This window comes from Oxyura jamaicensis, chromosome 1 (genome assembly GCF_011077185.1).
Source record: "Oxyura jamaicensis isolate SHBP4307 breed ruddy duck chromosome 1, BPBGC_Ojam_1.0, whole genome shotgun sequence".
NCBI lineage: Eukaryota > Metazoa > Chordata > Aves > Anseriformes > Anatidae > Oxyura > Oxyura jamaicensis.
The window spans coordinates 31741380-31759363 of record NC_048893.1 but is presented as its reverse complement, the minus strand read 5'-3'; the positions used below and the strand labels follow the sequence as shown (position 1 = coordinate 31759363).

The window sequence follows — 17984 nt, the reverse complement described above, 5'->3', positions numbered from 1 at the left end:
AATAAATGCTCTCACTTTTAAATCAAATTGTGCTTGAAAGTCAAGCACCAATAAAGTCACCTCTTATATAATACAGGTGGGATTTCACAGTGTTTTACCATTAGTAATTAATGGTTTGTCTTTGGTTATGTACTGTCAATTAAGCAAATGTATAGGCTGCAATAGCCAAAAGCTAATAGGTTTATTTTTAGCCATGTTTTTAATGGATAAATATTTAGTCTCATTATAAAGTGAACTTTTGCCTGATGAAATACTAAATGTTTCTTAAGTAAAATATTTGATTTTGACTTTACTGTGATACAGTCTATCTTCTCTAGTGCCAGAAATATTTGTGATTTCAGATAGGACAATGCATGTGTACTTTTTTAAAAACAAACTTCAAAACTAATAGAATATGTTCCTGCCTCATAATAAACAATTGTCGAATGATGTTTATTAAAATTGACTCTCAACTGACAGTTAATAAATGCATAGTTCTATTATGCATGCTAAATCCAGCATTCCAAAAACTTAAAAGCAGATAGATCAAAACAATGGAGATAAAAAAGTCACAAAGACAAAATACAGCAACACCAGTAAATGACAGGGAAATAATTCAGGCTTAAAAATGACTTATTATTTAGTAACTTGTAACAACAATTTATAGAACTAAATTAGAGGCATATCAGAGTCTTTCTGATGTTTTAGATATGCAGTTTCTCTAGTGCATATAGTTTGATCACACAGCAGAAGAATTCACATTCCAAAGTCCCCTTTCAAAAAGCAAAATAAACACTTTTGCCACGTTTCTGCTTCCAGGTTACATTTACTCGTGGATAATGAATGAAGAAAGAAAAGGTTACAAGACATTTCAAGTATAAATCTATTTTAATTAATACCCCAAAACATTTCCTCAGCATGTTTAGACTTTCCATGTGTGGTGTGTTTTGTATGTATGTTTCGTGTATACCCAGACAACATCGGCACCAAAGCATACAAATAAATACTGGATTTAACGGGCTCTGCGTCCTTTACTGTAAGCACTCCACTGGCTCTTTGATGTTACATAGGTTTGGTGGGATGATGGTGAAAGTTGCTTTAAGGGTGTGTTTTCACCTCTGTTTCTAAAAGGTGAAGGGCAGAATTTTTAATCAAGGAGCAGTTTATCTTTAATTATGAAAAATATAATTAGGCATTATCACATAATTGCTATTACTGATGGAGAAAGTCACATTTTTGTAAGTAGTGACCCATGCTGTATTATCGCTCTAGTGTTTACTGCATAATGAATCTGTTTTTGTGTTTGGCAGCTAGCCAGCAAAAATTAAAAGGTAATCAACATGCTTCTCTGCAGTCCGGTCATCAAAGTCACTGGCTCCACTGATGAGTAAATAAGAAAGTCAAGTTGTGATGTCCTAACAGAAACCCTTCTTAAGGAATAACTGCATTTATCTCCTCTGTTAAGACATCAAACAATACTTGAAAATAACCATATACAAAAAGCTTTGCAAAATAGATTAGAAGAACTGTGCTATACATCTGGTGTTGAGTTAAAAAACAGTTTAATGTCTCAAGGCACCACCACGGTAGAATTTTATACCTGCAAGTAATCATCTAATACACTATTGTACAGTTAAGGTAATGTATTAATAAATAGCTTGTGCAATTTTGGGAAGCAATCTATAAAGGAATGTTAGATATACAGTAGGCACGTACTATAATACAAATAAAAAAAAAATCCTAGAAAAAGCATGCTGAGCACCTTTTGGTATAGGTTGAATTTCTTAGTCTAAACACTATGTAAATCTTAACTTACAAAAGGTAAAACTGAACTCTTACAGCAACTGCTTATTTATTTTTCCAGGATATTTGCCTCTATGCTGGAGGATTACTCTGAGGGACAGAGGACTCTGGTACTGGCTGTAAAGGGCTTTCTTGTTCATTCAATTGTGCGTTCAAGTTTTCAGAAGTGAGGAGAGAAGAATTGAAAACTATTTCACTTAAGTCTGATTTTATGGATACAAGATGAGGTTCTTGAAAACTTAATGGTTCTTCTACTAACACCTGTGTATTTTCTCGTGTCATTCCCATATCTGATGGTGACTTTCGTTTCATTCTTGTGTATGATTTGTCTAAATTCTCCATGCCTTGGTCAGTTTTCTGAAATCGCCCAAAGAACCAGATGAAGAAACCAAACAGAGCAAAAGCCAACAAACTTGGAATAAAAGCCAGGCATTTGACATCAAGGCTAGAGCCTATGTATCTGCTGTGTAAGAACATGTCTCCTTCAGCGTAGGTCCGGTTGGTCAAAGGGTTAGTGTTATTGGATCTCCACTCCCAAGATAACTTAGTTCTGTTAAGGTCTTTCAAGCTTTCTGAGTCCTTCACTGTGTAGATCTTCTGTCCAGGACCAATATACTGGCCATATTCATGAGGTTTGTAAAATATTTGGTTCTTCCACATATTTAGATCCAAGATTAAAACAAGAAAGATAATTCCATAGTTAAACCATTTGCCTGTTTGGAAAGAGAAACAGAGAAAGGGAAAGAGGGAAGAGAAAGAGAAAAAAGAAAATGAGAAAAAGAAAAAAAAAAAAAAAGGAAAAGAAAAGAAAAAAACAATTCAGTCATCTCATATATCCATTTTAGAAGCAGTACAAATGCATTCATATGTAAAAGTTACTGAGAGAAAAAATCCTTTTTTTTATTAATCAGCAAAGCAAAGTTGTAATAAGATTTCTACCACAGTCAGATTTATGCTGAATATCCCTTAGTATTTCACAGTTAGGTCTGGGCACATAATAAATAATTTTGTAATGTAAGCACAGCAGTATATCAATTGAATTCACATTGCAGTTTGTAGGTGACCTGTTGATTAGACCATTAGGTGATGTGGTACAGATCAATAAACCTAAAAAGCATTAATTTCAGAGCTTCAGAAACACTCACATGGAAATTCTCCTTGAAAAGGCCATATTTAATAGAATTACTTATATGCCAGTAATGAATGAAGTGAGGCTCTTTTGGGGGTTCATAAGTATGTACATTTTAAAAGTACATACATACATTGTTTAGTACACTAACCATGGTGCCCAGATACATGCTTAATTGGATAAACTTAGAGGTATTATGCCCTTGAGAAATAGCAAGGGCTGATTTTAGTCCAGGGAGACTAGTCAATTTAGCTTTCCTATACTCTGTGTAGTGAGAAACTCCTCCAAGGAGTGACTCATAGTCTAACATTAAGCTCCTGCAATACTGGAGGAGGAACCTTTTCTCCTTTTATTACTTAAAATTATTCTTTTGTACGTCTCCTCTAGGCATCCAAAATATATAAAAGGTAACATTATGGAATTGCAAAGTTGGCCCTGCTTTGAGCAAGGTATTGGAACAGATGACCTCCAGATGTTCCTTCTTAGCTAAATTAATCAATGAATATACACAGTCACAAAACAAAATTTTACTGTTTTCATACTTAAAGAATCCCTTATATTTTAGCAGAACGTGTTAAAATCTTACCTGTGAGGTAATTACTGGCACCAATCAAGAACCCAGCAAATCTACGTCATCAAAATTGTGTCAGGATGGAGAATTTGTGGCTGATGCCACAGCATGATGTGAAAGGACATTCACTGAGGAATGTTCCTGCTGGTGATGAATGATACTGGTCTACGCTAGAACCATATTTAAGTAAGCCTCAAGGAAAAAAGAAAATTAATATAACAAAGAATCTACCAAATGGCTTATGTCTTTGGTTTGGTAAAGAATAAGTGGATTCCAGTTCCTCAAGGTCTGTATTTTCAAATTGTACCATGGACCAAAATGCTCCATCAGGGTAACTCCTTGTATTTTAGCAATTGTGTTTAATGGTCCTCTTCAATCAACCTAGATTATACTAGGACTGGAAATGGATGAGAATGATCTTTCTATTGTGTTATTGTCACTATTCAGAAATCAAAACGCACTGAAAAGACCTTGCAGTGCATCCTGTTCACATAATTCCTGAATAATTCATTTAGCCTTTTATTCTGGGTTTTCAGCGATATTGTAATCAACTTGTTAAAGAGGTGGGTTTAGAAAATAATGATTTTAGAAGATTGTCACCACATTTTAATATTACTTAAGTCCCTTAGGTGAACACTGAGACACTGAAAATGATGCTAGAATATGAAATGCAGTAAGAAACAATGTGATTTTAACATAGATATATATGTAGAACCTAGTAGCATGGTTTAGTGGTGGACTTGTCAATACTAGGTTAAAGGTTGGACTAGATGATCTTAGAGGTCTTTTCCAACTCTCCATGATTCTATGATTCTTTGATTTAGCTTGATGCAGTTTCCTATGGATCTTTGCCCTGTATTTTTCCTCCATCAGAATAACCCTAGCTTCCTCATCAAGTATGATGTTTCTGAAAACAGAGCCAGAATATATTTTGCATAGTGTGTGTTGATGGGCTGGCTGGGACACACATTCACAGGTAAGTTGGCTGCTGACAAACAGAATACATAATGGATGACTTCTACCTGCTTTTTCCTCAGCTGGGCACTGACTTGGATAATTCTCCCCCACCTTACCACTATTTCTCAGGACATGATGGGAACTTAAGTATTGTTTAGATTCCCACCCTCCAAAAATGTTCTTGAAACTGGCTGTGGGTTGAAAAGTTATTTGGTGCTGTTGGATAGAGAGAGTGAGACCAATTCACACAGAGAACATAATCGCATAATTCTCATTTCCTTAGGAAAATATGCTAAACACAAACAGCAATGAAATACAAATATTAGAACTGTTATCTGTTTACCTACAATTTGAAAGAAAAATTAATTTACCATATTCAAAACTTCCTTTCTCTGTTATGGTTGTTCACCTGGACATTTTTGGAAGAGTAATTTCTCATCAAATACTGCTCTGTGATTCAACCAGAAAGCAACAATCCGTGCTGCACTGACCTGGAGTTAAGTCATTTAGCCATGTTCTTTTTCCAGGAAAATGCATCATAAGACTGAAGAAAATTCCACTTTGTTACCAGCTCCATAAAAACCAACAACTTGTATTTGGTACTGTGTGTTTCTGCAATGCTATGGCAGGTGCCTTTCCAGCGTGACTGCTAGACCCCGGGAGTGGCAGGAGACTCATGTAGGACCAGTATTACTCTTTCCCTTCAGATAGTTATGGCAAGAATAAAGTATGTGTAGGAAAACACAGATGACTGAAAGATCAAAATTCAAAGTGAAATGAAGCGGGGAAATTATCAAGATCAAGATGGCCTTTATAATGACATTGATATAATCTTGATTGCTTAGCTTCAGGTATGACTGACAAAGGGAACTTGGCTATTCTAATGCTGAGCTATGATCCACCTCATCTTTTAGCACAATGGCACCCAGCTGAATTTCACAGTAATCATCTGTGTACTAAGTGCAACATCTAGAACAAGCCACCTGAGCAGTAAGTCTTGAGATGCCAGCCTGCTGATGGTGAAGGAGTTGTGTTCTGCTAGCTTAGAAGCTAGCAGAAAATACTGAAAATACTGAACAGAAGGTAGTTAGGTGCCTGATCTCTGGCTTCATGTAGGATCTGTCCTACACTCTGATTTCATAATTGTGAATCTATGTTAGAACTATTTAAAAAAGACTCTGCCCCCCTTGTATAATAAATTAGAATATTCACCTGATTTAAAAGAGATGTACACTTCAATTCCTCCTGTTACATTAAAAGCATGAACTTGAAACTCATTCACTTAGCTTCCAGTTAGGTTTAGGCAGACAGGAGCACAGCCTGAAGCTCTCCTGATTCTATCAGTTGTGTTGGTGTGGACTATAAGTGGTGCTTGGACAAACAGCTTAGATGCAGATGCTCCAGTTAACTAAGATGAGTCATGTCCTGTACATGTAAGTGGCAGCTAGTTGCCTGACAGCTGCCAATGTTCTATTGGATATGCTTAAAACTCCTTATAGTTCCTGTTTCTAGACAAGTTTAACATTTTCTGCATCACTAGCATGCTCTATGAGCTCTATGATTTTTCTTTTTCTTTTGAAAATTGTTGTGAAGAGAACATTAAATATGAGCAACATATATGATAACTTATATGGTTATCATTATAACTATATATGAACACCATGACATCTTCCTACTCCTACTCAGTATTCCCTGTAGCCAAGGGCTGTGTTAATCTCTCGAGACACAAAATGACTGGGAATTAGCACTGTCTTGGTTACTTACAGAAAGTATTTGCCTCTTTCTAGAATACAGTGTCCTCTGCTGTTTATCCCTCTTCCAAGGCACTTACTTTACTCAGCTGTATTCACAGCATGATAGCCAAATAAGCCCAGTTTACCCAGCAATCCTTCTGTATTGGTGATACATGGAGTGAAGCGCTCTGACCCAAGAGGTCTGACAGTCTCCACTTACAAACGTCTATCTGATGATAATTCCCCATGACAATTCATGTTGGAGACTTATGCTAATGAACATATATAATACATATATATACACACTTACTCTTGGCTCTAGGAAGGCCAAGAATATTTGCATTTGCATATTGGCACTGTTTAGCTTTTCTTGAAGCATGTGGATTTTCCATAGACAGTCTGATGATGGACAGATGCAGCTCCCAAGACTGGAGGGCCAGTCAAGCATTCCAGCAAACTGAGAAGAATTATACCCAGGCTCCTCAATGGAGTTACAATGAAGAAAATCGGGTGGTAAAACAGGCTACGTCATTCAGTCATGCACTACCTAAAATACACCTGGTTCGTAACTGCCATTCACAGTGTTGAAGTCCTTACGTGTTACACGTGACATTTGTAGAGTCACCTATTTCTGCCAGCTGAAGGTGTTTGGGCAGTGCTTATTTTTAAAGAGGCTGATAAACTCTACAAAGGGTAAAGCAACCAGTCCACATCCATGCATACAACTGATTTACTGGGCAACTGAAGCAGATCCTGCAGGTCTAAATATTCCCAAACAACTTCTGATTTTGAAGTATTTTTATTTTTGTATGTCCTCTCTGTAACAGAGTAGTAATGTCCTAAAAAAAAAAAAAAAAAAAAAAAAGAGAGACCTCGTGTAGAAACCAGTCCTCAGCAACTCTCTGGAGGCCAAGAGGACATGTAAAAATCCCACTTATTAAGGCAAGTGACCTCATACTGTGCAACCACAGCCAGAGGCTAGTGCAGGACATGCTGTCTTTAGACTCTTATCTCAATTGCAATTTGTGTCGAAAACATTCAGACACCTCTGTAAAACATTCAAGTATCTTTGAAAAATTCTTCATCTCTTCTGTCACGTTAGCGTTATTAGCTAGATACATCCACGCAGACCACTCACAGCTCAACTAAGCAGCAAATCCTCTGAGATCTTTTTATGTCTGTGTGCACAGACAGCTTTGTTTTTACCTCTAACCTTTCTATTTTTGCCCATTGGCTCCCTCAGGCATCTCTGTGTAGGTGATGCTTGGCCTGGATCTCATGGCACTCTTTTATTTAAGTGTACAAGCCAGCCACACCAAGCACTTGCCAGACACGAAGGTGACAATTTCTCCATTGGACAGAAGGGCACTCTGGATAGACCAGAACTCAGAAACACATCTATAAATGGCTAGAAAAATCTCCCATCTGTTTTGATACCTACACCTTAACATTTCCCATTTGGAACTTATTGGAAACTCGACAGCAGATGCTCTTGGATCTCCAGTGCTGCTATTAGATGGTACCCGGCAGGCCTCCGAGTGCCTTTTAAAAATGAAAGAATCTGAAGTAAAAAAAAAATTACTTTTAAGTATTACAAATTTCCCTGGGTATTATAGAAACTAAAGTAGACTACATATTTCCGTAAACAGCAGCCCAAGAATGAAAACACATACATACTAATTGTAGTGAACCATCTGTCAAGGGAAATCCAGATATTTTTGACGTTTATAGATAAAAGCAGCTATCAAAACATGGTAAAAATATTTAATACTGAGTAGATGCTTGCTAGGAGTTCCTAGATGCAAAGAAATTTAAGCAAACTGAGGTACTCAGTTACCAGCAAAAAATAAGATGGGCTTTTTATAGTCAATTCAAAATTACACTGAAGCATATAAGCTACTGGCTGAAGATGTTAATTCAACATTATTGCTAACTTACAACATTCAGAAATCATAAGTCAGGCCTAAGAAAGCACGCTTTTTAGTTCAAAGTAGCAAGATGTGTTAAAAATAATACATTTAGTACTGCTTATCTGCATTTTTAGACATGGAGCTATGCAGAAGTAACATTTTTTTTCTCTTCAATCATGAGATACTTTCTCAAAAAATATGAAAGCAGACATTCTCACATAGTATCTGAATCCAGGCGATAAGACTTTAAGACCAAAAAAAAAAAAAAAAGAGAAGCAACTGTCTTAAGACGTGATGAAATCAGGAGAGCTGGCAACACAGATCAAGCAACTGTGAAATCCTTCATCTGTATGGAACATTTACGAAGCCGTTAAGCACACACCAACAGAAAGGTGATTTAAAGTCCTTTACTCCTCTGCATGTGCCTACAGTTAGAGCAGCTTCTTTGTGGGATCATTGTTCATTAGAGCAACCCAGAGCTGAATAGGGCTGCTCAGGGGAGTCCTGGGGCTGCTCTTATTTATACCAATCAATAGTGACCAAGACAGACTGTGAAAGAATAAAATTTATGAAGAATAAAATTTGCAAGGAACGATATAGTAAATGGTATTTCAGTCATGCTTTCTTTCTCCTCACTATTTGGGAGAAAAAGAGTTTTCAGTTTCTGGACAGTGGATCATATTTTCACAGCATGCTTAACACCTTATCCCAATAGAAATAAATGATACTCAGGCCTTTGTCTTTTTTTCCTGCTTATTACCCCTCCCCCCCGGCCCCCCCCCAAAAAAAAAAAAAGTCATATAGTCATACGGTTCTTTAATATTCTGGATGTCGTGTATTAAACATGGCTTAAATACAGAAGGTTTTAATGGAGCATTACTTTCCTGCCTTCATCAGTATCTTACCCCCATGTCATCTGCTGCAGTTCCATCTGTGTGCATCACTCTCTACCCTCATTTTAGATTGGATTACATGAATCTTTATTTATATATACATTCATATATTATATATAACCAGTTCTTTCTTTCTTTTATTAGCTCCTTGATTTGAATAGAAAATTACAAGAATCTACACATCCACACAATAACTAGGGTTTGAAAGTGATCCAAGATGATACCCTAACCTAAGACAAGAACTGACGGCAAGAACAGATGGTTCAAGCAAAACTTACCCAAAGGGACGTTCTTGTGCCATGTGTTATGGCTGTTTATTAGATATCCTAAAGGGTGGTGTAGCACTGATATAAAACAGGCACTCAGTAGTCAGAGTACGTGATGTGCAGTCAAATGGATTGATTTGTCTAGTGAATCTAATAAATGGATCTTGTTAATGCTGAGCAGGGAAAAATATTCCTCAGCCCCTATTCATTAGCTCGTCCTCATTAAAAGAATGCCTTCTTGCCAGAAAATCAGGAAGACCTCCAGTCCTCTCTGCAGAAGATTCTACAATGCATAAATATTGGTTTCTCTCAGTTGATCTGTTTTCAAACAGCAGCACTGCAAGCAGTTGTATTTCTGATACATAAATTATGTTCTCTGCTGTTGCTTATTCCTAGTTCTTCTCTGATTATCATGAAAATCCCTGGCTCTTCTGCAATGCAAAATTGTTCTTTGCTCTTCAGTCCCTCTTCTACCATTGTTTTTTATTTTCTTTAATTATATCCTGATTTCCTATATCTGATGGCACAGCCCACCCCACCATGCTTCAGTCCTTGTTCGTGCTACTGCACGCACCCATTCCATTACAGCTCCTTGTACAATGGAATGACTGAATGGCATTTGGGAACCTTGTGGGACTGAGCCCCTCCAAGTTCATGTTCTAGTCTTGAGAAGAAGAAAAAAAATCTTTTCCACTATCCTTGAATTCCACACCCATAGTTCGTGTCAGATACTTGATGCTTACACTTTTTTTTCCCTCTCCCTTTTTACCCAAGACTTTTCTCACTTCAGAGAGAAAAATGTGTTCATCATGTACACATCCCATCTTCTCTTACCCTACACCTTCTGTCACTGACATAATTTACCTGTTTCACTTCATCCTGGTTCCTGAGCTCAAACTGTCTCACTCAGATGTATCCCCAGCCCTTTTGTCTTGTTGCTGGTTGTCTTTCTTACCAGGACTCCAACAGGGCACCTACAACCAACTTGGAAAAACTTTCCTTCTCTCCATCTGTACTTCCTACTGGCCCATCTGCCTCCTGTCACTCAATAGCAAACAGGTAACTTTTGTGTTGATTTTCTCTTCTTTTCTGTTTTCCAATCTGATCGCTCAGATTTCCATCTTCTCTCCTGAAAATGACTTCTCTGAGGCTTCATTCAGCCTGTCTCAAATGAGTCTTGATTCCTCATTCTTTCTTCCTCTGCACATTTTCTTCCTTTGGCTTTTGATGCCTGTTAAGCTTCAGGCTCACCTGCTAGCTCTTGGTTGTATCTTTGTATGATCTCTGAATGCTCCTTTTGTCCTTGCTCTATAGAAATTTTGTATGGCTGTGTCATTGGATGCTTATTCCTATACACTGTCGTGTGCTCTGATTGTTTATACTAGCAGTTAAAGACCCCTGCCAATTTGCAATTGCATTCTTTTGCTATCCAGTAGCATTCATCTCTCACTTACCAATGGATTCTTCTACATAGCTCGAAGGTAAAATAAAAATATTTATCCCTATTTAACCTTCCTCTCTTTTTCATTCTCTGCTGTTATTCAAATACTGTCTCATAGTATAGAAGGATTGGGTACTTTTATCTATATGTGCCATCCATTCAAATAACCACAATTCTATTTTATTTGAAGTTATTTAACTGTCTGTTTCTGGTTAGATGACTGATGAAAGTATGGTTATGAGTGGCCTTTGCCAGATAAGAATGACCGAAGTTATGAAAAGATATTAGCATAAATCACAGCAAAGGCATCTGAACGCATAAGAGATTTTAAAATGAAATAAGCTGCTAATTCCCCTGGAGAGTAATTTTAGATAAAAGATCTCTGAAGCTACACTGGATATTACTTAGTGTCACAAGAAGCTGCTGAAACCCATGACAAACAGCAGGTCTCTGATTCATATCACAGAGATTCCTTATTTTGGTGAGAGGTTTATATATGGGTGATAAGGATACGGACAGCTAAGCAGATAGAAAAACAGAAATCATCTTGGGGAGAACAAAGAAAATATGTGATTAAGAACATGTTAGCACACATTTCCTACACAGACACGGCTCAATGTGTGCCTGTATCACAATCTGCAAGGTTACATACCTGTTATATGTATATGATACTCCTCTTTGAAGATCTTTTGGAAATACGGTACTTTGAATTGCATGTGTGCAGATGGCAAGCCTGGAAGATTCACTTCAACATCACCCATAAAATGTGGAAACTCCCAGTCCTGTTAAAAAAAGAAAAGTAATAGCCTAAATATAAGCTTTCACAGTATATTTTGCCCTTTAAAATGCTTAAATTATCAAAAGGGCAAAGTTCTATTTTTAAGCCTCCCATGACTGGATTTTCCCACTTTAAGTTTTACTGAGCCATTTGAAATAGGATATCTTGTTTATATTAGCTATCACTGGATGATTTTTACTTCAGCTCCATATAATTATGCGTTTAAAAGTTCACTTCAGAATGACAAAAATGTACCCACTGTACCAGCTGATATTACAAAATTGTATACGAATACAATTGTGTTGTATATGTGTTGCATTGTGTAAAAGTAAGTATTGGTTCATGATGTAACTAATTAGAGCAACCTTGCAATACAAGTTTCAACTTCTGTGCCTAATTTGGCAAACAATTTGCAGGTAAGAAATTGGCAAAGAAGGCCTGACACTTCAAGTCTTTCACAAATTTGTATTCACCTTGTTCAACCTAGAGGGTGTTTTCAGCATTTGCTCATAATACATCTAAATAAACATTCCCTGCAAGTGAAGACCCTTCAACATAATCTGCCTGAATCAATCTGAGCACAGTTTTCTCCGCTGATGTATTCCAGCTGACAAAGTAATGCTGGAAATGTGGAAGCTCTTACCTATTGTCATGCATATTTTGGTAGAATGGGGTAACTCAGCTGAGAAGGAGCTGCATTTAGAGGAATTTTTCATTTAGTTATCTGCACCCACCACTGATCATGGCATGGCTCATTACAACCAGAACATAAAGTCCAGCAACATTGCTGGAATTCGTGCAATTACTGTCAGAGTGGTTACCTACTGTACTACAGTTAGAAACATACTGGCCCTGTCCCCATGCATATACCTGGATTTGTATCCCATGAGTCAGGCACTTGAATTTACTGAAAATAAGAAAAAGGAATCTGAAATGTGAGGAGCTCTGTAAATAACTTAGGCTTCCTTTGCATATGACTTAGCATGCAGGAATTGCTAAGCAGCTCCAACATTCTCTACAGTGGAAGGTAAAAGGAAGGCTGAGTTTTACCAGTAGGGAATTTAGCTCGGCACAAACACTAACAGCAACTGATTTGTGCTAACACATTCTGATACTGAGTTAAATGGATTAACGGGAATATAAGTAAGGAGAAGCCCTGACCCTCTGCACCTGGTTCTCAGTGTCCACAGAGATACAGAAAGTGCCAATTTAGAGATGCAGAAGATACGAGAAATAAGGATGCTCTCCTTTTCCCTTATCACCAACACAACACATCCTCTTCTGGTCATGAGCTATGGTAATAACTGCCCAGCTGCACAGTCCCTTACACTGCATCTGCAAACATCCCCTTAGGTTTGGTAGACATTCAAAAAGTGCCCAAAGATAAATATTTTATGAGTGTGCACTCTCAGTTCACTGTAGCTAATATACACCTCTGGACTCATGTCTCAGGATGACTCAGACAGACTCTCACCCATGAAGAAATGGGAGTAAGTAGGAAGAAAAACATTACATATTCCTGAAGAAAACCAACAAACAAACAAACAAACAGGGAGTTGTGGTCTCTGCATACTCACACTAGAAATGAGTAAAGAAAGGATCATAAATCTAGCATCTCGCTCTTGCCTTGTCCCAGTGCTCCCACTATTTTAACTGCTTTTTGCTGATTTACAGACAAAATTCCATCAGACTGAATTTTGTATTGGACTGTGTTTTTGTATCCACATTTTATAAAAAAAGTTCAGCATTTTTCTGATCATGTTAATAATGAGTAACTAGAATGCCAACCCCTGCTAAACTTGGAATTTACTGTATTATTTGCCTCAGCAAACAATTACTGAGACTGGAAAATATTTAATAAAACAAAGCAAAACAGAGAGCCAACCCCAGCAGCATGCTACTGCTTGCATTATAGGCAGGTGAGTGGAGAGCCCATTAGAAAACCCCATATTTGATAATCCCAGCTTCCTTTCACATGGTACATTATTTCACATTTTCTGCATACATACTCCACACTGTATGAAGCACACTTGAATTATATTGTGACATCTGTTACCCTGTAGTCCTATAACATGTTATTTCCATTGGTAGTGGCACCCCACAGGCTTTGTAGTGAGCCTGCAAGGCCTCAGGACCAAGGCTTGCCCTGACCAAACTGTTGTTGACCTGCCCACAGCTCTGCTTTACCCAGGTCAGCTATAACAGCAATTTTTCTAACTAATGAGGTGGCTATGGCAAATTGGTTTAATTTTGTTGTCCTTTGTATGGTACTGCTGTGGTTTTATAATGTTAATATTTTATCATTATGAGGAATATGGGTTGGTAGGATAGCAGAGGTGTGGAGAAGTGGAGACAGGCTGCAGTGCAGAGAAATACAGGTGTGGAGTGATAAAGATGTGCGCAGGCTGCTACCAGACACTCCACGGTCATAAACAGCTCACCCTAGGTCTGCTAAAGAAATGCAGACCTGGAGCCGGGCAAAACTGCTTTTAGGGGTAGCAAGGAGAACAAAGAAATAGTATCTAACATATGTGAAAGGGAACAGTGCTATTTAGAGTCTAAGAAAATGTTGTCCAACACCTGTTGACTCTATCAATTTTTGTTTTATTCACCAAACAACAAAAGAAAACTTACCTTCTATAAGGCCCCCTGCCAAAAAAAAAACACATTTTTCAAAGAATTTCAAGGTGCTTGGTAGGAACTAATCTGCATCATTTGTTAATATGTACACTGATAGCTTAAATGTGCAAATCCATAAATCTAAGTGCTTCCCTCTTTGAAGCACAGCTCAGCTCTGCATCATGCAGAGCTCGTATTTTTATTTTACAAAAAATGTTTTGTTTTATTAAAATACACAGGGTATTTTGTATCCAGGGTCTCTGATACCAGTCTATGCTCACCTCTGGGGCATGAATGACATGTGCCATGTTCTTTCAGTTCTCAGCTCATACTTGTGTGGGGTTACTTGATCAGCTTTAGTCCTCACTAATGGGGTGTCTGTACGCTGCCATTTCTAGGATCTTATTAGAAATCGTGCCCCAAATACCAGATTTAGACCACATCTGCACTTGCACCATCTGAAAAATAAATTCATGCTGCCATACTGTTAACAAATATTTGTCTCTCATACTGCATGACCTACATGTTTCTTCTTTAAATTTATCAGCATCAAATTACTCACGTTCACCTACTTCTGCATTTTCTAACCTGGGGGTCTGCAAAATACCTCTATGCAGTCTGTGGAGAAGAAACCAACCCAGCACCAGGAGACTTAAATCAGCTGCACAGAGGTCTCCAACCTCACTGGCAAGTTGCGTGGGATGTGCAAATCAATTGAGGTTATTACCTCATTTCACTCTGCAGTCATGAAGAAAGGGCAGCCAGGGGATAAATTTTAGATCACTGAGGGGTTCAACCCTCTTGTTGCAGTGGGGGCAAAGAGAGCACCTCTGAATTTCAGCAGCTACCTCATTAAACCCAAAAGCTCAGGAAAAAAAAAAAAAAAAAAAAAAAAAAAAACATATTCACAATCACAATATTTTGATTTTCTTCCTTTTGCCAAACAAATGAACACACTCTCTGCCACAACACCAGGTAGTGAGGTACTGGTTTAAGACTCTACAGTGCAGCTGGAGGCACTGATTTGGTATCTCTTTAAGTAAAGTTATTTTAGTAACGGTAAATGAGCATCAAAGCCACACTTGCAGATATGATCTGGCCCTTCTCTACCATCTTCTGGGAAAAAGAAACAGCATTGCCTGGGGAAGCTCCATCTGGCCCTAGAATCCCACACTTCATACACACATGACCCCACATCCCTCAGCCACCAGCCCCCCTCCACCCAGGGAAAACTGCCAGAGAAGGTGGGGCTGGAATTAAAAGCTGGTAATGATTAATGGCAACCAAATGTGCCTGGCTTTCAGCTCTCCTCCTGCCTCTGTGTAGCTCACAGGATGTTTTGTACACAGTGAATATGAAATAACACTAAAAATAATATAAACACTGTTCAGACACAACCATGAAAGAGGAAAAATGCACACTGAATATTTCTGCTTTAAGTATCGATGATATGTACTCTATTTAATACTAGGAACACACTTGCACTTTAAACCCAACTGAATAAATAAATGAAAAATAGAGGGAAAGAAATCAGCAAATGCATATATGGAATGTACATATGTGTGTTTGTTCCAGAAACTGACAATAGCATTTTTTATTTAATTTATAAAAATCCTTTTAACTTATCAGGGAGAAGGCTTTATATTTTCAGGTGTCTTTGCATCTCTTAGATAGTGTTGTTTCAGCTCTCAGAGCGTGGCAGACAGGCAGAGGAAATCTAATGAGAATCAATGCCTATATATTTTTGCAAGCGTTTGAAATAAGAAACGAGCAGCCAGAATTCCAAGACAAAGGCCCAAATCCTTTGTGTTTATCTCTAACTTCATTGCAGTACTGCAACTTGCAGTGATCTCTGTGGCCAATATTTCTGAAACTGTGAGTTGCTAACACACAAACAGAATTTTAATTTTGTGTATTCAAATATACATAACAAGGGAAGTTGTCAGCCATGACCAGAACTCACTGTTATGACTGTAGCATCAAATCTACAGCTTAGTTTCTGGCCTTCTGCTCTTTGCAAATACCTTATTTTACTAGGAAGAAAGTTTGAAAGACATTATGGTTTTTATACCCTCACTAAACCAGAAATACCCATCTATACCACCAATACCTTAACCTAGCTCACCTATATATCTGCATGGCTTCGGTGAGGCTACACATCTCCCAGAGTGAAAGATAACAAATTATTCTTCACAAGACCTCCTGCTTCATATTGGTACTACCAGTGCTACTCTAGTCATAGTTGTCAAAGCCAAAAGGTGTTATTCGATCTGACTACCTGTTTATGCTTTACCTGTTTGGGTTGTTATTAGCAATAACTATCATAAAAACCCACCAGGAACTGTGGCACAAAGACCCTAATTACAGACAGAGCCACAGCTTTTATCACTTAGTCCTGAAGAATTCAAAATATGGAAAATCCACTGTAATGCCTGGATGACTGCTTCAGTGTTGAAATATGCAGAAAATGTATTGGAGAACTACTTTACTCCTGCCCTGAATTTCTCTAATTTCTGCTTCCAGCCAGTGCATTCCATCATGCTGCTACAACGTGAATGCTTTCCTGGGTGATCTGCATATCAAGACTAGTTCAGTTTTTGCTTTTTTCCTGTTCAGACCACACTGTAAAACAGGGTAGAAATAGGCAAAGCCAGCCCGTGGCAACCAGTCTACACAAGATACCAGGAGCACCATGGCTGTGTCAGCACTGGCCCATGCACCAGCCACTACTGAGCTTCAAGCTGCTGAGACAGGAGACTGAAGACAGCTTCCAGGTCCAGGTGCCAATACAAAGGCTATTTCTGCACTATACCGCAATATAAGGCATGGATTTACCTGCAGCCTTGCTGTTGTTCTCCATCATCTTTATGCTCCTGTTCTCCTCAGTCTTTGTCTAACTTCTCCAGGCTCCTGGTCTTTCTCTAGAACCACCACTGCAAGCCCTGCTTATTTCTCATTTATTTGAGAAAATGATAAGAGAGCAACAACTTCCTCCTTGCCAATCAAAGCAGCAACAGAGCCTCTCTTTATTTATTTATTTATTTATTGCTTGCCCCTAAATAATCCTTTATACTAAAGGATTGTTAGAGTCGTTTAGTCTATTATCCACTTCCACTCACTTAAAGGAAACAATTTCCACACCACACAGATCCCAGACAAGCTCTGTGTCTCTGCACTTTGAATTTACTCGTTAATGCATTTTGAGCCTAGACAAAGCCATGTATGCACATGTTCTCAAAACAGTGACCTTTGTTATTAAAATGTCAGAATTGGTCTTTCACTTCTCCACTGCAAGCTCAAAGCAATCTCAAAATTTCAGACTGCTTGTGGTGGTTGTACCCAGTTGGGCAGCTGAGCTACACCACAACCACTCTCTTGCTCCCCCTCCTCAAAGAGAAAGGGGGAGAAAATATGACGGAAAGGACTCAAGGGTTGAGGTAAGGACAGGGAGGTCACTCAACAATTATTGTCGTGGGCAAAACAGACTCAGCATTGGGAGATTAATGAAATTTATTACCTATTACTAACAAGCTAGCGAAGTGAGAAACTAAAAGCATATTAAAAACACCTTCCCCCCATTCACCCCCTTCCACCTCTTCCCCCAAGTAGTGCACAGGAACAGGAAATGGGGGCTGCGGTCAGACCCCAACGCTTTATCTCCTCTGCTCCTTTCCGATCCCTCTCTGCCCCTGCTCCCCGTGGGGTCCCTCATCATCTATTCATTCTTCACAACCTGGTAATGCCTTGATACTGCAGATCTTTTCTGCATAACATATCACAGATATGACAATTCCTATCAAACCCCACAGCTAAAATCCTTATCGAGGCTCTCATCATTTGGTGTTCAGTTACATCAGCAGCTTTCCCTCTGGTCTTCACGAGCACAGTTCTCCACCAACACAGAA

The 17984-nt window shown here is 38.3% G+C and overlaps 1 protein-coding gene across 6 annotated transcripts in view; it reads right to left on the bottom strand.

Moving 5' to 3' along the window:
* Window positions 1–393: 393 nt before the first annotated feature.
* TMEM117 (transmembrane protein 117) overlaps window positions 394–17984 on the bottom strand; it is a 215246-nt gene continuing 197655 nt past the window's right edge. For all 6 annotated transcript variants that reach the window (XM_035329012.1, XM_035328993.1, XM_035329002.1 and 3 more), the window contains exons 7-8: window positions 11335–11464; window positions 394–2495 (exon numbers count right to left, since the gene is read on the bottom strand). In XM_035329012.1, the coding sequence (XP_035184903.1) occupies window positions 1855–2495; window positions 11335–11464 (771 nt within the window). In that variant the 3' untranslated portion in view covers window positions 394–1854. The remainder of the gene's footprint in view (window positions 2496–11334; window positions 11465–17984) is intronic.